General features: G+C 39.2%; 1 protein-coding gene across 1 annotated transcript in view; it reads left to right on the plus strand.

The window, feature by feature from the left end:
- The window catches only part of ERC2 (ELKS/RAB6-interacting/CAST family member 2), a 982831-nt gene that overhangs the window by 18162 nt on the left and 939025 nt on the right, over positions 1-25644 (plus strand). The window contains exon 2 of the mRNA XM_053669554.1: positions 19470-20268. Coding sequence (XP_053525529.1) covers positions 19612-20268 — 657 coding nt within the window. The 5' untranslated portion in view covers positions 19470-19611. The remainder of the gene's footprint in view (positions 1-19469; positions 20269-25644) is intronic.

A 25644-nucleotide genomic window follows, 5' to 3' on the forward strand; every position in this document is an offset into this window, starting at 1 on the left:
CTTATCTCTTGCTGCTTCTAGGATTCTGTCCTTCATTTTAATCTTGGCTAATGTAATTATGATGTGCCTTGGTGTGTTCCTCCTTGGGTCCAACTTCTTTGGGACTCTCTGAGCTTCCTGGATTTCCTGGAAGTCTATTTCTTTTACTGTATTGGGGATGTTCTCCTTTATTATTTGTTCAAATAAGTTTTCCACTTGTTGCTGTTCCTCTTCCCCTTCTGGCACCCCTATGATTAGGATGTTGGAATGTTTAAAGATGTCCTCGAGGTTCCTAAGCCTCTCCTCACTTTTTTGAATTCTTGTTTCTTCATTCTTTTCTGTTTGGTTGTTTCTTTCTTCCTTCTGGTCCACTCCATTGATTTAAGTCCCAGTTTACTTTTCATCGCTATTGGTTTCCTGTGCATTTTGCTTCATTTCATTTAGTGAAGCCTTCATTTGTTCCTCTGATTTGTGATGAAAATCAACCAATTCTATGAGCATCCTGATCACCAGTGCTTTGAACTGTGCATCTGATAGGTTGGCTATCTCTTTGTTGCTTAGAAGTATTGGCTCTGGGGCTTAGAGCTGTTCTTCTTGAGCCATAATGTTTTGGTTTGTTCACGCTTGTTATGTTTGAGGTGCAGAGTGTTAGGTGTTCACCAGGGTGAGGCAACCCAGGTCGCTGGGTTGTGGGGGCGGGGTCAGAGAGGAGCAATGGTTTTTTTTTCTGCTCTCTCTTGGATTTTGGTCCCCTCTGCTGCTTCCCACAAGCAAATTGGGTCCTTCTGGTGCTGGTTCCCAGATGTGTGGGCTTGTGCACCCTCCACAACCCTGTGGGTCTCTCCAATGAACTCTCTGTGAGCCTGGGAGCCTCTCCCAGCACCTCGACCCCCAAAAGTTTTTCCAGTTGGTGCTTTTAGGCTTTATTCCCTGGCATTGGGGCCCTGGGTTGCGTGTTCTATCTCACAGCTTGCTCCTTAGCCTGGTTTATCTGCACACGAAAGTGTGACCTTGGTCAGCCAGCCGCCTTGTGTCCTCACTGGGTCTACCTGTTGCCACACCCCACTGGGGATCTGCCATCTGCCACCTGGGTGGGTCCAGCTGCTTTCTCCTGCATGACCCCTCTCCAATAGCTGCTGACTCTGCCCCTGTTACTGGACTGGATGAACGGTTCATTGTTGTTGGACTTCAGTACAGTTTAATTTTCTCTTTGTTTTGGTTGTGTTCTAGTTTTTAAATATTTATTGTTCATAAACTTGGTTGTGTGAGGAGGTACACTATTTCCACCTATGAGTCCATCTTGGCCAGAAGTCCCAGGGCTCAGAATTGCATGGCTTTCATAGTCATGTGAAATTAGTAGAGAACAAAGAGCTAGTTATTAACAACTGGATGAACATGCCTTAAGAAAACAACACAGGTGTTTGTAGTTAATATTGATAATGATGAAGGTTTTTGTACTGAGTATTCACTAAGCATCAGGCTGTGGTAGCAATTAAGCTCTCTCCAACTTACTCATGACTCATCTTATTTTTGTGCAGTATCTGTTGTTATTCCTGAGGCCATTGTTACTTACTGAGGTATTAATACTTAGCAGGCTTGGAGAGGTTTGTTAACTTTCTCAAGGTTAAATAGTAAATAAATGAGAGATTTAGGGCTAAAACCCAGTATATGTTTAATCACTTAATCAAGGTTTTTCAAAATTGGATGAGATCCCTTTTAAAGGAAATAATTTCTTGTAGAACCCCCGGGTTGACTTAAATTATTGTTATTGTGGTGATACTTTTAATTATATAAACATAAAGTTGGTAAGGTTTCTTTTTTTAGCTTCTACACCTTTATAAATCCTAACTCAATTTAGAAATTAAGTACATTTAATATTACTAATTCAAATTAACAACATTAATTTAGCCACATTAGCGAAATTGCTGCCTGTAACTGGAATACCATGCTGACTGTTCTGGGCGGGTTCTTTGGCAGTCAACTGGTATACCCTGCTGTGTGCTGGGTGATGATTCAATTTATCTATCATATTCATGATATTAAGCTTCTGTGAAACTTTTATTAATGCTGAGGAACTTGATGCTCTTATTTTTCAACTGGTGAGAACACATCATTTAGATTCCCAAAAGTTCATCTTTTCTTCATTTCTCACTGATCCATGGTGATTCTTTAGGGTTTTGTTTATTGCTCAAACTCAATGAAAATGGCTGCTGTGATAATCAAGAATATCCTTACAGCCCTGCCTAGGTGACTCGGTTGAATCATCGTCCCATACACCAAAAGGTTGCGGGTTCCATCCCTTGTGGGGGTGAGTACAGGATGCAATCAATCAATGTTTCTTATGTTGATGTTTCCCCCCCTCTCTTTTCTCTCTCTAAAATCAATGAGCATATTATCAGGTGAGGATTAAGAAAAAGAATATCTTTGCATCATTTTTTTCAGATTATTGAAATAAAAACAATCTTAAGTTCTTATGATATTGGTAAATTCTTTAAAACACATGACTATGGATCTGCCCTGTCTTCTTCAGTTCTTGCTCACATTAAAAATCTTTTTTTTCTCTCTCTAGTACTCCTCTTTCTTTCATAGGACCCTGCACTCCCAGAGAGGCTCTCATCTATTTCTAGGGTTCCCATACCTGGCAGGCTTCATAGTAACTGGAGTTGCTTATGTAAACCTGAATAAGAGGGCTGTGGCTCCCTTTTGAAATGGAGGGATTTGGGTCTCTGGAAGGTCAGAAACCATATTACTGATTTATTCTCTAGAAGTATTTGTTGAATAGATTTGAATCATGTCCCATAATTTCTCTTCTAATATATTTTTGTCTTAGATAAGCTTACCTTTATCCGTACACTAAAAGATTTAACTCAGTTACTTGATGACTTAATGCAGTTATTGACTCTCATTCACTATAATTTCAGTTTTTAGAGGGGTTTCTGAGTACCATCAGCACCCTGAACTTGGCCCTTGCTAAAGTCTCGTTTGATTCCTCCATGGTGATCAGTTATTTTAAAGATATCCCAGTGTTAGGATATAACATTTATTCTTTATCTTCTTTCCAGAATACATAGATAAATGCTTGTCTCTAAAATTTTCACATTTAAACAATTTCCCATTCCTTGCTATTGATTGTGGCCTTTTTCTCTTTTGGAATAGCTTATAATCTTTGCTAACATTCTTCCTCGTCCATCTGATTATGCACATATTCTTTTCTAGTAAAAGGCTATTTAGACGTAATCCTTACATGTTGATTTTAAATAGAAAAATTTTGTGTAAGTGGATTTTTAAGGATAAGAGGTTGTTGTTCTCCTACCTTTCTGTCATTTTCTCTGAAACATCTGTTAGTTGACAGATTGAGAATATTTTAGGGTAAGACCCAGTCATTTCTGAAATTTTTTTGTAAATATAACTAAAGCTTTGCAAACTGACATTTTACATTTGTGGATTAATAGAAATATACAGGTATTTTGAAAATGAATCTTAAAACCTTATTTATTCAGTATAACTCACTTAATTTGTTATATTTATGAAACTATGAGACAATGAGTAATATTGTTATATTAGCATTTTATGTTAATCATAATTTTGTATAAGTTGTTATAGCATCTCAAATTATGTTTTGTTTTTACTGTTTATTGTTTGGGGTTTTGCTATATGTGTTTTTAACTTGTAGTTGTCTGTGTACTAGATAGTGGTTTGTTCCTTTAACAAACATTTTTAGGTGTTTTAGGATTTAAATTTAATCCTTTAGAATACATTGTTAGAGTTTGAAATTAAAACAATGGAAGTAGGTAATGGAAAGTGAAGTTAACTAGTCCTTGGGTATACAGAGTGTAGTCAGCTTCTTCACTCAAGCTCCTTACTATAAAACATAGCCAGGGCAGCTGGACATATAATCGTGTTAAATCTGCACATGGAAAACAGTGATTATGAAAAGGTTTGGAGGCACTGCAGGAGAGTAGTACTGTGTGGATGAATGTGTCTGAGCTGCAGACAGCTTCTTGGAGAATGATGTGAAAGCGGTTTTTAAAATCTCTGCTATGTCAAGTTGGACTCCTCCCCCACCCTCTGATTTATATCACTGTGACATTTAAGGAAGAAATGTTTATTATTGAGACTTTCAATATAGGTGTATAATATTGTAACCCACAGATGATGAGAAAAATGCCCATTTTTCTCTCCAGTTTTAAAAAATAGTTGATGTCTTGAGCACTTTTGAATAGTAGGCTGAGTTTGATTCAGGAGTGTTAGACAAGGCAAGTTAGTGCGCTTAGAGAATTCTAAGACAGTTCTGAGGTTCAAAACCACTGTGCTTTGTTCTGGTAGTGTTGGAATTATCAGAGTTAGCTTCGATTGAACATTAGCTGTATGTTGGGCATTGTGCTGATTACATTTCTTCTATCATTTTATGTAACCTTTCAGACATCATGGTGAAAAGTATTGTTATTATCCCTATTTCATTGATGAGAAAAGTGAGGATGGGAGAAGTGAAGTAATTTGCTCAAGGCTACGTGTCAATAAATTTGAGTATGACTCCAACCAGATGTGATTTTGAGGTCCCCTCTTTCCTTTTATAAAACTACTATGTCTCACCTTTCTGGCTACAATTACAAAATGGTTGCGTTAACTGCCACGTAAGTGATTTCAATGATATGATGAAGGTATAATATTAAACATGTTTTTTCAAATATTCAGAAACTCCTGTGAACCTCCTGGGTACCCTTAGATATTGGCAGGAAGAATCCTGCCCAGGACCTCAGACTTGTGAGGGCTAAGTCTACAGGGCCTCCTTTGGTTGCATAGGGCCAAATGGAGGTGCCCACCTGGAACCTGTGCCTGGCATTCCAGGGCCCTCTAGGGGTACCCACAGGCCTGGGATCTCCCTGCCAAAATGACCATGAGTTCTCTTCCAGGGCCTTCTTGGGTTTCTTTACCAGGTCTGTTCTTCTGAGGTCAGATCATGGCACCAGTGTGCATATCTTTGATCTTTGAATTGCTGAGGGGTACCTATTTGAGAAAGTATAGACAAGATGCCAGCAAACTACTGCCTGTGGGCTGAATCCAGCTAATGCCTGTTTTTTTTAAGTAAAGTTTTATTGTAGAACAGCCACACTCATTTGGTTACAAACTGTGGCTTTTTTGCTGAAATGGCAGTTGCATCATTGTGACGGAGACTGCGTTGCCCACAAAGCCTGAAATATTTACCGTCTGGCCTTTTATAGAAGAAGTTTGCTGGCCCCTGGCATAAACGGAGCTCGCTTAGTGTGCAGTTTGCAGGTTTCACCTGCTGAGCCAGGGGTGGCCGGGAGAGGGTTGTTGGCTGGGGCAGGCCTGCCTCTTGCTAACATGTTTTGGCCAGATCTCTGAAGAGTCCAAGAATTCTGAGATCAAAATTCAAACCTCAACATCCACATCTTTATATTTTTCGAGGTAGAGGGATAGAATGTATTTTACTTACCAGTTTGTTGGCTTGATTTATAACTTTAATGGTGTATATACATATGGTATTGGGGTCTCCGTTTGTATTCTTGCCTGGGCCCCACAAATGTTAAGATGAATGTCAAACCCTGAGTTGCAGTGTAGGATTTAAAGTAGGGGGGAAGGGAGACTCGAACAAATAATTACACAAATTGATATGGAATTAGTCCTGTATCGATTCAAAAACCCTGCTCCCAGTTTCATTTGTCCAAATTAAAAATGCTGGAGCCTGCCTTTCTACATAGCTGGAAGTCCAGATCTTTTCACTAGGGCTTCCTCCCACATCTCTACACTTCTCCCTGTCTCCTCCCTTGACCGTCTACCCTGAGATTACACTGCTCCTAAGTGAGGGGAATATGGATGTAAATCGCACAACCAAGAACCAGAGTTGAGTTCAGGCCAACCAGTCTGCCACGTGATTGCATCTTTCTGCCACAAGGTGTCACTATTGAGGCCGGTCTTCCTCAGGCTGAAAGGTGCTGGTGCCCTTCCTAGTCGCCACTGTATGGTTCTGTAAGGGAAGGCCAACCCAGTCCCAGTGGCCAGGCTCAGCCACAGGTATGCCATGTGTGGAGTAGCAGATACCATCAGTGCCCCACTCACATCTCTGTATCGGAACATGCAAGAGGGCTTTCTCTTGGCTTCCATGCAGTGCAGGCTGGGGGTGCCCGGCGAGCAGCCCCCCTGCCAGTGATGAATGGAGGTGTAACTGTGAATCAGATTTTACACTGTCTCTTAGAGCTCCTTCTGCAGGATTGAGCTGGACTGCACACAGCAGAAACCTTCTTAAAATGCACCCTGCATAGACTTCCTTCACTTGCTGATCTTGGTGCCGTAATCTCGCCTTCGTTTTTCTTGGGATCACCTTTTAAGTGAACCACCTGTACCCATGTCCTTATATCAGCAACTGTTTGTGGGGTACCCTACCAGGACATAGGGACCTCTTTATGAGTTACAGTCTTGTGCACAACATTGTGCCCCATTGCACAGGTTCTACACAGCATGGTTGTGGTGCTCTAGCCACTTCCTGCCTTGCCCACATACTTTGTACTTACAAGCTTCTCCATGGTTACTGGGTGACTTGTCTTGAGTCCCAATCACTGACCTGACTTCCTCTTACTTTGAAGTAATTGCTTTATTTCTGGGAACTTTAGTCTTATTAGCAACAATGTTCATCTCCTCCCATAGATCTTTCTAAATCCTGACCATCTTGACTGGGGTATCCGTGACTTCCCTCCCTGCAGGATTTAGAGTCTTTTGTGCATATCAGTACCTCTCTTCATGGTTTTCCATTTTGCAAACCAAGGATCTGAGGAGGGGCATCTTTGATAGGGTTATAGTAGATTTTCTTACATCTTCATCAGAGGACCCAGGCTACCTAATCACTGCTATATTGCCTAAATAAGAGAGCCACTCTGAAGACCTTGTAGGGCAGATGCAGTCAGATTCTCTTATTAAAAAATACTATGACATTCATGTTATGAAATCAGTCATTAGGCTTTGAAAGAACATAGCTGAGAGAGCTGATTCAGGATGGGAGAAACCTTGTAATGTAGAGGGTACATTGTTGGATGCTGTGATCTAAATGATGACTAGAAATCAGCCCTGCAAAGACAACATCATGTGTGAAGGCTCTGAGACAGGAAGTGACTGGATGCATTTGAGCAACAGAAAGACCTGGGCAGAGTCAGTGAAGGAAAGAGTGGCAAGAGAGGAGACTGGAACTATTGGCCAGATCTTGTGGAGCCTATGGCCTTGTGAAAGATTTTGGTCTTTTTTCAAAGAGCACTGAGAAGTACTAAATGGTTTTAAGTGGGTAAGGGGAGATATTTTGTGGTCAGAATTGTTACCTTAAAGTATTTGGCTGACGTGTGAGGAATGGAGTGGAGGAGGATTAGAAAAGAGGAGATGCATTAGGAGGGTATGGGATAGTTTAAGGATGTCATGTTGGTGCAATCAGGTGGTGATAGTAGAAGCAGAAACAAGGGAAGAGAGAGCTTTGGAGGTATAACTGGTAGGATTTGATAATGAACTTGAAGTGGGTGGTGAGGAGAATGAATTGTTATTTAAGGTCTTTTATATGGGTAGAAGTAGTAAACACCAAAATTTAAATGCCTACAGGGGCAAGCAAGAAAAAAGTGAATTGGACTGAATGCAAGGTAATAGGAGAGGAGAGGACTGTGGCACACTGGAGGGTGCATTCTCTCTCTTGAAGGGGCGGCTGCTGGTAGGCGTTCACCAGGCATTGCCATGTAGGGAATTGGCCCCGACATGGTCAGATTTTCAGGTTTTTCAGGAGAAGCCAGATCTGAATTTTAATGTGAAATGTTTGCATCTCTCTATGTTGGCAACTGGATCAAAATTCTAAGGAACACTGGGCTAGTCATATACATAACATCTGCTGGCAGCATCTGGCTCCTGGTCAGCCATTTCTTGCTTGAGAACTGTTCACAATTGTGTCTTCCTCTAGCAAGTTTTTAGAATTAATTATGGTCTCTGACACAACATTTTTAAAAAGTTAGGGAGGCCAATAAGAAAAAAAGAGAGGATATTTTAAGTTGGGCTAAATCTTGGGAGAAACTGATGATCTCAGTTCACATGGCCTGTCAGCAGGGCTCAGGTGATAAGCCGAGGCTGAGGTATGTGGGAATAAACTTAACCTAATTTAGAACAGATAGCAGGAAATGCTGTTGTCTTAAAATAGAGCATTCCAGACCATGCTAGTCTGAGATACTTGAGGTAACAGGAATCAAGGCTCTCTCCACATTTTTCCCCCGGAGCTTACAGTTCAAGTGTCCTTAAAACTTTTAAGAGTGGATGAGTATATATTTTATTTATGAATCCACATTCAATTAGAGAAAGTATTCTTACAGGTTCATAGAACCATCTTTGATTTTATGCATCTTTTCATTTGACCCTCAAATGGAACTTATTCTTGGACTTCTAATTTTATTTATGAGGTGCTTTTGACAGTGAAAAGTGAAAAGTGTTATGCAGTTAATTTCTTTGGTGTCATACTTAGCAACACATTTCTGTTTCTGTGCACAATTTGGTCTAATTAGTAATTTGTCCTTCTTAGGATTTTACATCACACATATATAAGAAAACAGGTGTTTTTGAGAGTTTATAAGAAACCTCAATGGTTGAGCTTCTCTTGGCTTCATAATAATATTTAAAACAATAAGATCTTAACTTTTATTTCCTATAGTACATTTATAGGCATGTGGCAAAGCTTAGAAAATGTTTTCTTGGAGCAGTAATGGGAAACAGAAGACATTATCATGTTATCGATCGGGCAATAATCGGGCAATAAAGTTATCTTTTTGCTTTTTCTCAGGGATTCATTTTACAGAACTAAAAAAATTAGAATAGATGAGAATTAGGAGATGCGAACCAAAAAAAGCCTGAGTGTCAAAACAAGTACCTAAAATATATCAGGTGACTGAACTCAGCTGGGGCAGGGAGGCAGGTGCTGTGTGTGACTTAGAACAAGTAGGACTCATGGGATTTAGGACATGACAGCTGTGGGGACTCACCTTTGGCTTACCTTGGCAACTGGCCTTTACCTCATCTGTGAAAGCAACATCATTCTATGTGCTGTAAGGGCAAAATTTAAGATATATAATGTGCTTTAAGGGTCAAAAAACCCCCAGTAAACCATCTCTGCTCTTAGTAAATTTGGTACAAGAGAATACTTTTAATAAAGTGTTGGGCCTAGATTGCTAATTAAAATTTACTGATAAGAAACAGATATATAGTGGCAAAGAAATTGTTACCATTTAATCTTCTCTTACATTCTTTTTTTTCTTTTTTTTTACTTTATATTGCTTATAGTTTCTTTTTTTTAATTTATTTTTTTATTGATTATGCCATTACATTTGCTCTATTCCCCCCTCCCTTCCCCTCCACCCTGCATACCCCTCCCCCACCATTTCCCCCCTTTAGTTCATGAACATGTGTCTCAAATTCTTTAGATTCTGTATTTCCCCTACTATTCTTACCCTCCCCCCTATGTATTTTCTATCTACTGTCTATGCTACTTATTTTCTGTACCTTCTCCCCCCTTCCCCTCCTCCCACTCCCCTGTTGCTAACCCTCCATGAGATCTTCATTTCTATGGTTCTGCTCCTGATCTAGCTATCCTCTTAGTTTGCTTTTGTTTTAGGTGTGGTTCTTAATAACTGTGAGTTTGCTGTCCTTTCACTGTTCATCTTTTTTATCTTCTTTTTCTTAGGTAAGTCCCTTTAACATTTCATATAATAAGGGCTTGGTGATGATGAACTCCTTGAATTTGGTCTTATCTGAGAAGTACTTTATCTGTCCTTCCATTCTAAATGAAAGTTTTGCTGGGTAGAGCAATCTTGGTTGTAAATCTTTGGTTTTCATGACTTGGAATACCTCTGTCCAGCCCCTTCTTGCCTGTAAGGTCTCTTTTGAGAAATCAGCTGACAGTCTGATGGGAATTCCTTTGTAGGTGACTGTCCCCTTAGCTCTTGCTGCTTCTAGGATTCTCTCCTTCATTTTAATCTTGGCTAATGTAATTATGATGTGCCTTGGTGTGTTCCTTCTTGAGTCCAACTTCTTTGGGACTCTCTGAGCTTCCTGGATTTCTCGGAAGTCTATTTCCTTTGCCATCTTGGGGAAATTCTCCTTTATTATTTGTTCAAATAATTTTTCAACTGGTGGTTGTGCCTTTCCCCCTTCTGGTACCCCTATAATTCGGATGTTGGAACGTTTAAAGATGTCCTGGAGGTTCCTAAGCTTCTCCTCATTTTTCTGAATTCTTATTTCTTCATTCCTTTCTGTTTGATCATTTTTTTCTTCCGTCTGGTCCTCTCCCTTGATTTGAGTCCCAATTTTCTTTCCATTACTATTGGTATCTTTTGTATCAGCATTCATTTCAATTAATTTAGCTTCCATATGTTTCTCTAATTTGTGACTAAAATCAACCAGTTCTGTAAGGATCCTTATAACCAGTGTTTTGAACTGTGCATCTGAACGACTGGCTATTTCTTCATCATTTAGGTCTATCGGTTCTGGGGCTCTGAGTTGTCCTAGAGCCATTTTTGGTCTGTTCGCGCTGTTAAGTGAGTGGAGCGAAGCCTTAGTTGTTTACCAGGACGGGGCGACCCAGGTCGCAGGTTTGTGACGCTGTGTGTGGGGGCGGGGTCAGAGAGGGAGCAATGGCATTTCTCTCCGCTAGCCCAGCGCATCCAGTCACTCACACGCCTCGGGCTTGCTTATTGCTTATCCGATCCTAATTGTGCGAGCCTGCTGCACCGCGCGGGTTTCCCTTCTCACTGGTTTCTCCGCACGTAAATGCGCTCGACCGACTGACTGACCCACCGCGCCTCTTCCCTGTGCGCTCCGGAAGCCAGCTCGCTGGCGATCAGCGCCGTCGGTTGCCTGCGCGCACCGCGCACCGCCCCGGGAATTTTTTCTTGCTAACCTGCTCCGCTGCTGGCCTCGCTCCTCGTACCGGTCCAGCGGAGTATCTAGTTGTCCTTTGGACTCCGTATTGTCGATTTTCCGTGTGGCTTGGTTGTGACTGCTGTTAAAAATAGTTGTTCTTAGATTTGATTGTGCACAGAGGCGAGGTGGATCCTCCATCTACGTCTCCATCTTGGCCTTCTCTTACATTCTTATTTGACTTGATAAATTCTGTGGAATTGTACATAATGCCTCTTGTCTGGTGGGACGTTGGAGTAACAGCAACCTGTTTCCTCATTTCTTCAACACACGCACGTCAATGACTGACTTGCGTTCTTTTTGACATTCTGGCTTCTTTGTGGAGTATTTGAAAAATAAATACAGAATTGCATGCATATCTTGTTCTGGTAGGACCCAAACTCCAACCAGTTATCACTTTGGTTCCTCTTAGAGGTCCCTACTTCCTTCTTAGAGCTCAATTCTGATTCTTTTGGGTCAATTTTATATCTCTGCCCTTAAAGCAGTGGCTAGTTCCTGAAACCACTTTTCCCTCTGTCCATGTTAGATCTGAGATATAGAAACTCTATTCTCATGGGTACACTTTCCATAGACAGAAGTCATATCTGTTTCAATCACTGCTTTATTTCTAACATTCAACACTGGGAATTAGGCTGATGCTTAAAAAATTTATTAAATGCATTAGTCTGAATGTTTAGTGAAATGTTTTCAGGTATTCAGAAGGGGAAAGCATTCTTTTGTGCAATAGGTTTAGAAAAAGCTACATTGTATACTCAATTTCGGAATAGTCATTATACGCATCAGTGTCTTGAAGTCTCTGAGACATCTTGGTATAAAATCAAAACCCTGTTAGCCTCATTTATCTGAACATTGTCCAAACTATCGGGGAAGCACTGGCCTAAAGCAGAGCTGGTGTAGAACAGGATTGGTATTATTTGTTAATATGTATTTAATGAATATGCAGAGCTGTGATTCTGAGTTGGGTAATTCAGGGACTTTTAGTAGCTTCAGAAGAAGATGGTGGCTTCCAGGATATGTTGAGAGTAAAGAGTAAAGGCAGTGGAGGAAAAATAGCCAATGGTAGGGGTGTGAGTGTAAATTATTTCAACATTTCTGGAGGGAATTTTGACAGTGGAAATCAAGAATCTTTAAATTTCCTTGTAATTTTACTTCTAGAGTTTTATCTTGGCGAAGTAATACGAGATGTATATAGACTTCTATCAATCAAAATATTAAGTATAATATTTCCATTAAAAATAACCTAAGTGTTCCTTAGGTGGTCAGTAAATAATTAGAAAACCATTCAATGAAACCTTGTGACTATTTCAGTTTTTTTTTGTAGTGTAACAGCAACACCAAAAACTCCTAACTCAGGAGGCTTTAAACAATAATTATTATTTCCCATCACTGTGGGTTGACCAGGCAGTCCTCCTGTCACAGAGAGTTGGCAGTCACTTAGGCAGCTGATTTTACAGGGCAGCGAGGCTGAGCTGGAAGCTGCCAATTGGCTTGTCTCAACAGTCTGTGTCTTGGTCCTTGCTGTTAGCTGGGATGCTTTGGTTCTCCTCATAATCTCTCTTTCTGTGTGGCATCTTACCTTCTAGAACCTTCTGTGTGGCTTCTATTTCCAGTAGAATAGCTTGGGCCTTACATCTCTGTGTTTTAAGAGAACAAAAACAGAAGCTGAGGCCTAGAGTTGGAACAGTGTCACTTTTGCAGCATCTTTCAGTCAAAGGAGTCACAAGCTCTGCCCAGGTTAAAAAAGAGGTAAATAGAATTCATTTCTTGATGGAAGGAGAGACAAATGTGTACAGGAAGGGAAAGAATGTTGATGACCATCTTTGGAGACTCATGGTGGCCATTAAAAGCATGTTATATAAAACTATTTTATGTCATTAATGTTAAGTGGAAAAGGGAGATGACATTAAGAATAAAACCATTGAGGAAAAAGAAGAGTAAATGAAATGTAGAATGTAACACTAATTACTATAGTTTAAATGTATATGTGTAAATATATATATATATATATATATATATATATATATATACACATTTATGCACATTATGCATACACGCACACACACTTAGAAAGAACTGGAAGCCACAACATCAACTTAACAGAGGTTATGAGTGACAAGATAAAGAGTGTTTTAATTTTCTTCTATGTACATATCTGTATTTAAAATTTTTTTAGCCCTGGCTGGTGTGGCTCAATTGGTTGGATGATATCCCATAAACTGAAAGGTCACTGTTTGATTTCTGATCAGGGCACATACCGATTGTGGGTTCAGTCCCCTGTCAGGTGAGTGTAAGAGGCAACTGATCAGTGTTTCTCTTTCACATCGATGTTGCTCTTCCTTTCTCCCTCCTTTTCCCTCTTTCTAAAACAAACAAACAAACAAACAAACAAAAAAACAATTTTCTCTTAAAAACTTTTCTTGCAATTGTCTCTTAGTTGTTTTAACAATTAAAACACTGATTTTTTAGGCCAATTTAAAAATGCTGACAAATTTCAAAGATTAGAAGATACGTGTTTTATGATCCCAATGCCATAAAATCAAAACTACAAAGTTTTAGTTAAAAACTTTTATTGAACTTGACATTTAAATATATCCTCTGAATAATTCCTGGTACGAAAAATTTCAAAAGAAAGGTAGTTATTTATAAATGACCAGAGTTCTATACATACAGTCCTGGAATATGCAGCCAACATGTACAATCTTATACATATTAATCAGATAATATGATTGAAGATAAATGAACATTTAATGCGAAAAGGTCCAGTAACTAAGCACAAAGGAAGTACAAATTATTATCAGGGATAAAGTGATACTGATGAGGATACAACTAGAGGCAATTTAAAAAATTTTAAGGAAAGGTTTACAAAGCAATACCAATAAGACTGAATACCAATAAGACTAGATGGAATGGATTGTCTGAACAAATGTTATCGTGACCTTTGACACAAATTGGTAGCAAACCTGCATAGATTAGTAAACAAAGTAAAAAGTGAAAAGATAATAAACAGCTAAGCCCATTCAATTTATGGGTATGTCCTCCCAAACATTTTAGGCATAGAGAAGTTTCATTATATGTCCACTGTTTCAGAACATGTGAGACTTTGAAAGCTTCTCAATCCATAAATGTAATGTTAAACATAGAAAAGGAGAACCCAAGGAAATCATGGGTTGTTGTCAACATGTATTGTTCTTTAAATAAAGAAACATTGTTACAAACAAGCTAATATATCTATGCATATCATATGTTACAAGTGGGTTGTATGTATGTATGTTTCCAAAGGGACCAAATCCACATTTTTGTTTGTTGGTTGTTGCAGTTCTCCAAAGCCTTGGCTAGTTGTGCTTCCAATTTTCTTCTTAGATAGGAAGACAGCTTTATAAGTGGTGGCCCAGCTGGACCTAGATTCATTTCTAGATTCTAAGCATAAGACAAATTAATTTGACTGTTTGAATTATAGAAGGAAAAAGAAAGAAATTATTTTCTTAAGTTCATAGTGATAAAAACCTACATTAAGAAAAAAAGGAAAGATAATCTAACTTTACACCTCAAAGAACAGGGAAAGGAAGAATGAGCTAAGTCCAGAGTTAGTAGAGGGGAGAAAATAACAAAGTTTGGAGTAGAAATAAATGAAACAGAGAGTAAAAAGACAATAGAAAAGATACACATATTTTTAAAATTAAAGGAGAAAATGAAAACCACCTGGACTCACACCACTGTTAACCTTTTGATGTGTGTTGTTTCAGTCCTTCTGCCAGTTAGTGTGTGTCTTACAAGAAGAGTATGAGTAAATCACAACATTCTGGAGTCTGTTTTCTGCCCACCCCCACTACTGGTGTGTCATGAATATCTTGCCATCTCATTAAATATTTGTGTAATGGTCACATTATTTCACTGTCTCTCATCATTTATGTAAACTGAATTCTGATAGAACTATTGATTTACGTGTTTTAATAAAACAGGTTATTCATGCAAATTAGATAAAAATGATTTTTGTGTATTTATTGAGTAAAATAGAATTAAAGTCTTAGCAATATAAACATTTGAAGCTAAGTTCCTTAGTTAGAGACAGATACATAATTCTTTGTAGGGACTTTTAAGGGAAAGGAAAAGCCTTTACGGAAAATATTTGTTCATACTCTATGTGAGGACTTTTTAGAGTAAAAGTGACAAATACCCCAACTAGAATTGAATGTAGCAAAAGAGGAAATTTATGGGTGAATATATCATTTATCTGTTACCCTAGTAATATTTCAAAATATCAACCACAAAATATCACTGACGTATTGGGAAATATGCATTTATTTAGTCCATGAGTATACGGAGTTCAGTGGCTGTCAGCTGGACTTGATCATGCATCTGTTATCAGCTGTTGATTGGCTAGGAACCTCTGCTGGTCTTAGATGGGCTTGCTCAAATGTCTTGGGGTTCTATCTAGGACATGTGACTCTGTTTTATATTATTATTTTTCAGCAAGCTAGACTGGGCTTGATCTAATTCCTATGGAAGAAAAGAAAATGAGCAAGAAAGTAGATACACTCCCAGGACATTGTGGCTAATTGTTTGGAGTATCATGCAGGGGAGTCCAAGCTTTTGGCATCTCTGTGCTATGCTGGAAGAAGCTGAGTTTTCTTGGGCTACACATTAAATATGATGTCACACATAATAACAAAAAATCTCATATAGTTTTAAGTAAATTTACAATTTTGTGTTGGGTGCATTCACAGCCATCCTGGGGTGCATGCAGCCCATGGACCGCAGGTTGGACACCCCTGAATGGGAGGGGTGTGGGTTCCATTCCTGGTCACGGCACACACCTAGTTTGTAGGTTTGATACTCAGTCTGATTGTGTGTGGTCCCTGGTCTGGGCACCAATCGATGCTTCTCTTTTGCATTGATGTTACTCTCCCTTCCTCTTTCTAAAAGTAATGGAAAAATGTCTTTCGGCAAGTATAAAAAAAGTAAATACTCAAGTGCTATTTTAATCCTCCAATTGCTTCACGTTTGTTTTCTTCTTATTGGCCAAAGAGAGTCATATGACAGAACCTAGGGTCTGATTGTGAGGGCACTGACAAGGAGGCACATCCAGGAAGGGGTAAAGAATTAGGGCCATTAACGCAGTCAGTCTACCTGGCGTATGTCACTGAAATGGCCTGGGGATAGATGTAGCTTCAGTGGCTGCTGGATCCAAGGTATCAAGTGATGTCATCTGGCTTGATTTCACACTATTAAAGGTTTGGTTCTGATTTCTTTTGCATTAGCTTCAATCTTGGGGAAGCCCTTTTTACATGGTAGTACTCAGAACCTCCATTTCTTTTTAAATTATATTTTATTGATTATGGTCTATGACCATACCACCCTGAATGCACTTGATCTCATGTGATCATGCTATTACAGTTGTCCCAATTTTACCCGCTGTGCCCCCTTGCACCCAGCACCACCAAGTCCCTCAAGCAGTACCCACACTGGTGTTCATATCCATGGGTCATGTGTAGGTTCTTTGGCTACTCTGTTTCTTATACTGTACTTTACATCCCCATGGCTATCCTGTAACTTCCTATTAGCACTTCTCAATTCTCTCACCTCTTCACACACCCTACAACTCCTCTCCCATCTGGCAACCATCTAAATGCTCTCTGTATCCACGATTCTGTCTCAGGTTTTCTTGTTTGCTTAGTTTGTTTTCTTGGATTCAATTGTTGATAGCTGTGTATTCATTGCCATTTTATTGTTCATAGTTTTGATTCTCTTTTTCTTGAATAAGTCCCTTTAACATTTCAATAGTAATGGTTTGGTAATAAAGCTGTCCTTTAATTTTTTCTGGTCTGGGAACTCTTTGTCCACCCTTTGATTCTAAATGATAGCTTTACTGGGTACAGCAATCTTAGCTATAAGTCCCCCTGTTTTTCATGACTTTGAATATTTCTTGCCAGTTCCATGTAGCCTGCAAAATTTGTTTTGAGAGAACAGCTGACAGTCTTATGGAAACTCTCCTGTAGGTAGCTAACTGCTTTTTTTCTGCTGCTTTTAAGATTATCTGTTTATCTTTAACCTTTGGTGTTTTAATTATGATATGTCTTGGAGTGGGCCTCTTTGCCTCCATTTTGTTTGGGACTCTCTGTGCTTTCTGGACTTGCCTGTCTATTTCCTTCACCAAATTAGGGAAGTTTTCTTTTATTATTTTTTCAAATAGATTTCCAATTTCTTCTTCTTTCTCTTTTTCTGGTACCCAATGATGTGAATGTTGAAATGCTTGAAGTTGTCCCAGAGGCTGCTTACACTATCCTCATTTTTTGAGATTCGTTTTTTCCCCTTATTCTGATTGGTTGTTTTTTGCATCCTTATGTTCCAAATCATTGATTTGATTCTCGGCTTCATTCTCTCTACTGTTGTTTCTCTGTAAATGTTCTTTATTTTAATTACTGTATCCTTCATTTCTGACTGGATCTTTTTTATGCTGCTGAGGTCCTTGCTAATTTCCTTGAGCATCCTTATAACCAGTGTTTTGAACTTAGCATCTGATAGGTTGCTCATCTCCATTTCATTTAGCTCTTTTTATGGAGTTTTGATCTGTTCTTTCATTTGGGCCATGTTTCTTTGTCTCCTCATTTTGGCAGCCTCCCTGTGTTTTTTTCTATGTATTAGGTAGAGCTGCTTTGACTCCACGCCTTGGTAGTGTGACCTAATGCAGTAGGTGATCGGTAGGGTCCAGTGGCACAGCCTTCCCTATCATTCAAGCTGGGTAGGGTACTTGACGTGTGCCTTTTGTGTGGGCTGAGTACATTCTCCTCTTAGAGTTGAGTGTTGGCAGATCAATGGGAGGGATTTGCCCAGGCCAGTGCGCTGCAAGGATTGGCTGTGACCACTTACCTCCAATTCTGCCCTTTGTGGAGGATCAGCTGTGTGGGGGCAGAGTGGTGATACTCCAGTATGGTTTGTAGTTGTCCACTAAGTGCATTGGCCCTGCACTTTCCTGGGTGGTACAGACCCCCACCTGTGTTTTTTCTGAGCCATAAAGCTCTCTGAGATGACTGCTACTTGTGCTGGGCTTGGAGATTCTCAGGTAAAGCCAAGCTGTGAATTTTGGCTGGCTGTTGCTAGTGCCTGGCCTGGGGCCCACTGAGGCCAGTTCTTGTTTGTTTGAGAGGATTTAGTAAGTTGTGAAGCATGAGCCAAGACAAGCCATTTATATGGAAAAGCAGCTTGGATGGGCCCCTAAGTTGCATGAGGAGAAGTAACCTCAGTTTGGCCCTGTCTAGAATCTGTGCTTTTACTATCTTTTTTTTAAATTTTTTTTAAAGATTTTATTTATCTTTGAGAGAGGAAGGGAAGGAGAGGAGGAGAGAAACATCAATGTGTGGTTGCCTTTCATGCATCCTCTGCTGGGAACTGACCTGCAGGGAACCGGCCTGCAACCCAGGCATGTGTCCTGACTGGGAATCGAACCGCAATTGTGTGGTTCGCAGGCCCATGCTCAATCCACTGAGCTATGCCAGCCAGGGCTTGCTTTTACTATCTTAAAGATGAAAAAAAGAGAGTACACCAAGAACACCATAATGAGAAAAGCAGGAGGCCATGATGTACCCCATGGAGGCAATTTGCATACTAGCATTAATGGGATAAGCCCTGCTACATAAAATTTGTCCCAATGTATAGGAACTTCTACTATTTTCTCTAGGAGTTATGGGAACAGGGACTCTAACATGGTGCACTGTTCTCCTGTCCCATTTCTGTACAGGTGTGGAGTAGTTAATGTGAATATTTAGGTCAGAAATAAAGGAAAGGAAGTCTCAATATGCCAGCCTGAAAGATATAAGTGAAAGGGGAAAGAGACAGGACTGTCATCCTTTCTGATGATAGCATTTCAGACCTGGTTATGTGCAGAGAGGCTCTGGTTGAGCCACCTCTTTTTCTTTTAGCTCCAAGATGGCCAATAGGTTCTAACACATGTGTCAGTGCTCATTGATTGATGGTAAACCATCTAGAGTGCTGTGTTGAGAAGAGTTCTAAACCTAGTGAAAAAAAGGACTGTGATGGATTTGAGATGTCTTAGAGGGTACAGGAGTGGGAGGTAAGAATATGATAGACTATTATTTGACATCTTAGGAAGCAACAGCTTCTCAGAGTCACTGTCAAACTACTTGTGTGTGTGTGTGAGGCGGGTTATTCCCCCAGAAAGAGTATTTTATAACTAAGGTCTCTGTGATGAGATATCCTATGGTCAATTTTCTGGAGGTCCCAAATGTCACTTAACATAACCCAAAAGTGCAGAACTTTATCTTCCTAAGGAAAAAGAAGTGTGTTTTTGTTCTGAACAAATTTGACCTTGCTTGAGAGCTGGATGGGGTAATTTACCATATCTTCAGATGTAGTAAGTAAAGTTTTGGGGTCACCTTTCTTATTAAATGAACATGAGTATATGTAGCAATCATCTATTTATTATCACTATTGATCTATATTTATCAACATATACTTAAAACGTAATGAAGTTATAGTCAGAGTTCTAAAGAAGTTTGTTTTTGATTTTCCTTTTTCTCATTTTTCAGATCTCTCTGATTGGAGTCATTTTCTGGTACAGACTATGAGTAAAATGCAGTGAAAATTCTGACCAACAGTGGAAATATTGGCTTAATCCCCAGCTTACTGTAGCAATCCTTCTCCTCAGTATCACCTCATAATAGAAGAAAAATGTACGGAAGTGCAAGAACAATAACCAATCTGGAAGGGAGCCCTTCTAGATCTCCTCGTTTGCCAAGGTCTCCTCGTTTGGGCCACCGAAGAACAAGTAGTGGGGGAGGTGGAGGAACAGGCAAGACTCTGTCCATGGAGAACATCCAGTCCCTTAATGCAGCCTATGCTACGTCTGGGCCCATGTATCTGAGTGATCATGAGGGGGTGGCTTCGACAACTTACCCGAAGGGCACCATGACTCTGGGAAGAGCCACAAATAGAGCTGTATATGGAGGTCGTGTCACAGCCATGGGGAGTAGTCCCAATATTGCTTCTGCTGGACTTTCCCACACAGATGTCCTTTCATACACAGATCAACATGGTGGTCTGACCAGTTCATCCCATCATCACCACCACCAGGTCCCCTCTATGTTGAGGCAGGTAAGGGATAGCACAATGTTAGACCTTCAAGCCCAGCTCAAGGAACTTCAGAGAGAGAATGATCTCCTTCGGAAAGAGCTAGACATCAAGGACAGCAAATTGGGATCTTCCATGAATAGTATCAAGACCTTCTGGAGTCCTGAGCTCAAGAAGGAGAGAGTCTTGAGGAAGGAAGAAGCAGCCCGTATGTCTGTCCTCAAGGAACAGATGAGGGTTTCCCATGAAGAAAATCAGGTAGGTATGACTCATTTCCTTGTTTTTCACCTTGGCTTCTCACTGAGTAGTTGATGCTGTGCAAACGTTACCAAAACCTGTGCAGAAGAAAGTTCAGCATCATCAAACTAGCTCTGACTTAGTATGTGTTTCACTTGGGGACTGCAAGAGGTCATAGGAAATATGAGATTACAGCTTGTGATCTCCTTATTTTCCAATGGCCTTTTCACATTGTTGCAGAAGAGGGAGGATCACTTCTCAATGCCTAACTTTTACACTTGGTTAATTTTGTGTTCATTTTCTGCAGTCACAAGAGCAACTCAGATGTACTTCCCACCGAATAGAAGAGTAAAATGTTAATTTTTGCAAGAGTGTGCATTTTAACAGCAACATTTAGTGGGTCACATTTGACTGGTGGATTGACTTTTGTTTTAGTTCCCACAGATTATATCTTTTTAGAATGAGTGGAATTTATTTTCTAAGTAGCAAACTAAACAATATTAAGTACTGTTGGGTAGATTGAGCTTGATATTGTATTAGAGAAACACAGTACATTTTTGCCTCATCCATTCAGTATAAGTACATACTATGTTCATGACACCTTACTTGTCTTTGATCCATTTTCCAAGTCATAGCAAGATTAGTTTTCCCAGACTCTACCTGTAGTTGTGCCATTTCCCTGCTTTAAAGTCCTCAGTAATTACTCATTGCCTCCAGAATGAAGTCTACCCTTTTGTCTCAGCCTTCTATTGGAAAGCCTGAATCAGCCTTTCCAGTATTATCTTGTATCTCCTCCCTCACATCTCCTATTGCTGCCAGAACCACCATGTGGTAATTCCTGCAAGTACTCAAGGGTTCCCACCTCCGTACCTTTGCTCTTTCCATTATCTTTTGCTGGAGGACTTCACAGTGCTTCCTCTCTTTGCTTCTTCCCTTTCAGTCCCAGCCAATCTTGATGTTCACATCCTAACTGTTCTTTGAGGCTCATTTATATGATGCTGTTTTCAAAAGGCTTCGGGATGTGCCTGGGTTTAGATTCCAGCTTCAACTCATACTGGTAGTGAGATACCAGTAAGAACTAAGAGATGGGGAATAGAAGGTTAGTGGGTGCCATGCCATTTGGCTAGAAAAATTCTCAGATATTGTTTAACTTTATTTAGAAACTTGAGATAATTTAAACTTGGCTATACACCAATGATTCCCCAATAATTGATCTTTATGTTGACCTAATAAAGTGACCCTTCTCTCTGTTACCGTGGCTACCATGCCTTTGGAGTCCAAGCACTCAGAAACATTTCTGATTTTTATGAGAACTTGCTGTTTGTTTTCCTTCTAAGTGGAAAGTAATCACCTTATACCTTTCATTATCTGACAGAGCCTATGTTGGTTTTCAGATATGAAAATGTGGATTTTAGTTGGAGCAGAAAGCCTTGTCTTTTACTCCTAAATCAAATTAATGCTCTTAATTATTATTTCTGTTTTTTTTTCTGACTGCTGGTTCATGAAATCCTGTGAACCTGTTACATCTCTGTGCATTTCCCCAGTTCTGTTCTGCTTTTCTTCCTTTGTTGGTTGTTTTGGAAAATGGTTAAAGCAGTTAGGTGCAAGTAGTAACAAAGTTGAAAGTCTTCTCTAAATTGTCAGTTCTAAAATTACTTTTATCTTATGCTTTGATCATTAAATGGTTTTTGAGTGTAGATTTCCTACTTATGAATGTATAATTATTTGTAAATTACATGATGTGTAACTGTCATTATATTATTCAGAAAAATTTAGATAAGGAAGAGATAAAATAAATAGAATACTGAAGTAAATTTTATTTATTCACTTTTAATATTTTATTTTTAGAGAGAGGGAAAGGGAAGGAGAAAGAGAGGTATGTGTGGTTGTCTCTCATGCATCCCCTACTGGGGACATGGCCTGCAGCCCAGGCATATGCCCTGACTTGGAATTGAACTGATGACCCTTTAGTTCACAGGCCCAGTGCTCAATTCACTGAGGCACATCAGCTAGAGAAAATTTTAATAATACACAAAACCATTGGGCTTCTAGTAAAAACATTCAACCCCCCTCATTTATTTCATGAGGGTTAGTTCAGTTTAAAGTAGGTAACATCCACAGTTCTACTTAACTGTCCCATGTTGCTTTAAGCTGGAAGCAAGTGAATAACTGAGGTGCTCCCATTACCCCTTTCTTGTTCTGGAACTTACTATGATTCTAGGTTACCTTGGGTACTCTGCATGACATATGACTGTGTAATACAAGACCTAGGGAAAGCCCCACTGTTTATATATTAAATATGAGTAAAATGTAATAATTTTCTTTTTTTCAAAAAAATTATTTTAATTGTTGTTCAAGTACAGTTGTGTCTTTTACTATCATCCCAGCCCACCCACCCATCCCCCCACCTCCCTCTCATTTCCACCCCACTTAGTTTTTGTCCATGTGTCTTTTATACTAGTTCTTGTAAACCCTTCGCATTTTTTTTTTCTGAAATTCCCTCCCCTCTCCCCTCTTGTTACTGTCAGCCTGTTCTCTATTTCAGTGTCTTTGGTTATATTTTGCTTGCTTGTTGGTTTTGTTGTTTAGGTTCCTGTTAAAGGAGAGATAATATGGTATTTGTTTTTTATCACCTGGCTTATTTCACTCAGCATAATGCTTTTCAGTTCCATCCATGCTGCTGCAAAAGGTAGGAGCTCCTTCTTTCTTTCTGCTGCATAGAATTCAACTGTGTAAATGTACCATAGTTTTTTGATCCATTCATTTTTCTAATGGACACCTAAGTTGCTTCCAAAACTTGTCTATTGTAAACTGTGCTGCTATGAACATTGGGGTACATAGGTTCTTTTGGATTGGTGTTTCAGGGTTCTTAGGATATAATACTAGGATATAACTCAGTGAAATTGCTGGGTCTAAAGGCAGATCCATTTTTTGTTTTCTTAGAAAATTTCATACTGTTTTTCATAGTGGTTGTACCAGTCTGCAATCCCACCAACAGTGAACTAGGGTCCCCTTTTCCCCACAGCCTCTCCAGCACTTGTTGCTTTGTTTATGATGGTCATTCTGACTGGCGTAAAGTGGTATCTCATTGTGGTTTTAATTTGCATCTCTCTGATAGCTAGTGATACTGAGCATCTTTTTATGTGTTTCTGGATCCTCTGTATATCCTTCTCGGAGAGGTGTCTGTTCAAGTCCTTTGCCCACTTTTTAATTGGGTTGCTTGTCTTCTTAGATTGAAGTCCCGTAAGTTCTTTGTATATTTTGGAGATTAAACCTTTGTCTAAGGTATCATTGGCAAATGTTTTCCCATACAGTTGGTTCTCTTTTTATTTTAATACTGTTTTGTTTAGCCATGCAGAAGCTTTTTATTTTGATGAGATCTCATTCATTTTTTCATTCCTTTATGTCCCTTGCTCTTGGGACATTAAAGTGTTGTAGGGACATGAAAAATCAGTAGAAATGTCGCTGCATGAAATATCTGAGATTTTCCTGCCTATGTTCTCCTCTAGGACTTTAATGGTGTCATGACTTAAATTTAAATCTTTCATCCACCTTGAATTTATTTTTCTATGTGGTGTAAGTTGGTGCTTGAGTTACATTTTTTGTAGCTGTCCAGTTCTCCCAACACCATTTGTGGAAGAGGCTAATTTTACTTCATTTTATGTTGCTGTCCCCTTTGTCAAATATTAATTGACCATAGAGGCTTGGGTTTATTTCTGGGCTCTCTGTTCTGTTCCACTGGTTCGTGTGCCTGTTTTTATGCCAGTACAAGGCTGTTTGATTATAGTGTCCTTGTAATACAGTTTGGTGTCAGGTATTGTGATCCCTCCTACTTTGCTCTTCTTTCTCAAATTGCAGCAGCTATTTGGGGTTGTTTATGGTTCCATATAAATTTTTGAAGTGTTTGCTTTATGTCTGTGAACTATGCCATTGGTACGTTAATAGGTATTGCATTGAATCTGTAAATTGCTTTGGGTAGTATGGACATTTTGATGATGTTAATTTTTCCAATCCATGAACATGGTATATGTTTCCATTTGTTTGTATCCTCCTTGATTTCTTTCTTCAGTGTTGTGTAGTTTTCTGCATACAGGTCTTTTATCTCCTTGGTTAGGTTTATTCCTAGGTATTTTATTTGTCTTTTTTGCTATATTGAATGGGATTATTTTCTTGATTTTTGCTTCTGATATTTCATTATTGGTATAATAAAATGCCTTTGATTTCTGGATATTGACTTTGTATCCCACTGTTTTGCCAAGTTTATTTATTGGGTCAAGCAGTTTTTTGGTGAAGTCTATAGGATTTTCCATGTACACTATCATGCAATCTGCAAACAATGACAGTTTTACTTCCTGCTTTCAATTTGGATGCCTTTTATTTTTTTCTCATCTAATTGCTATGGCTAGGACTTCCAGTACTATGTTGAATAGGAGTGGTGAAAGTGGGCATCCTGTCTTGTTGCTGATCTTAGTGGGAGAGCTTTTAGTTTTTGCCCATTGCATATGATGTAGGTCTCTCATATATGGCCTTGATTATGTTGAGGAATGCTCCCTCTATTCCCACTTTGCTGAGTATTTTTATCATAAATGGATGATGTACCTTATTAAGTGCTTTTTCCACATCTATTGATATGGTCATGTGATTTTTGTCTTTGCTTTTGTTTATGTGATGTATTACATTTACTGATTTGTGAAGGTTGAGCCATCCTTGCATCCCTGGGAGGAATCCCACTTGGTCATGGTGTATGATCATTTAATGTATTGTTGAATGTGGTTTGCCAATATTTTGCTGAGGATTTTAGCGTCTATGTTCATTGGCAATATTGGCCTGAAATTTTCTTTATTTGTTGTGTCTTTATCTGGTTTTTGGATTAGGATGATGCTGGCTTCATAAATAGACTTTGGGAGTGTTCCATCATTTTGGGTTTTTTGGAATAGTCTGTGAGGGATAGGGGTTAGCTCTTCCTTAAATGCTTTGTAGAATTCTCCTGTGAAACCATCTGGTCTAGTGCTTTTGTGTGTCAGGAGTTTTTTGATTACTGCTGTTATTGGTCTGTTCAGGCTTTCTGCTTGTTCTTCATTGAGTTTTGGAAGATTATATTTTTCTATGAATTTGTCCATTTCAGGTAGGTTTTCAAATTTCTTGGCATACAGTTCTTCATAGTAATTTCTTACAATCCTTTGTATTTCTGTGGTGTCAATTGTAATCTGTCCTCTTTCATTTCTGGTTGTGTTTATTTGGGTCATCTCTTTTTTTTTTTCTTGATGAGCCTACTTAAATGCTTGTCGATTTTGTTTATCTTTTCAAAGAACCAGCTCCTGGATTTATTAATCCTTAGAATTGTGCTTTTTGTTTCCATGTCATTTGATTCTGCTCTGATCTTGGTTATTTCCTTCT

Source organism: Artibeus jamaicensis, unplaced genomic scaffold (genome assembly GCF_021234435.1).
Source record: "Artibeus jamaicensis isolate MK-2021 breed Jamaican fruit bat unplaced genomic scaffold, CSHL_Jam_final contig_519, whole genome shotgun sequence".
NCBI classification, from domain to species: domain Eukaryota; kingdom Metazoa; phylum Chordata; class Mammalia; order Chiroptera; family Phyllostomidae; genus Artibeus; species Artibeus jamaicensis.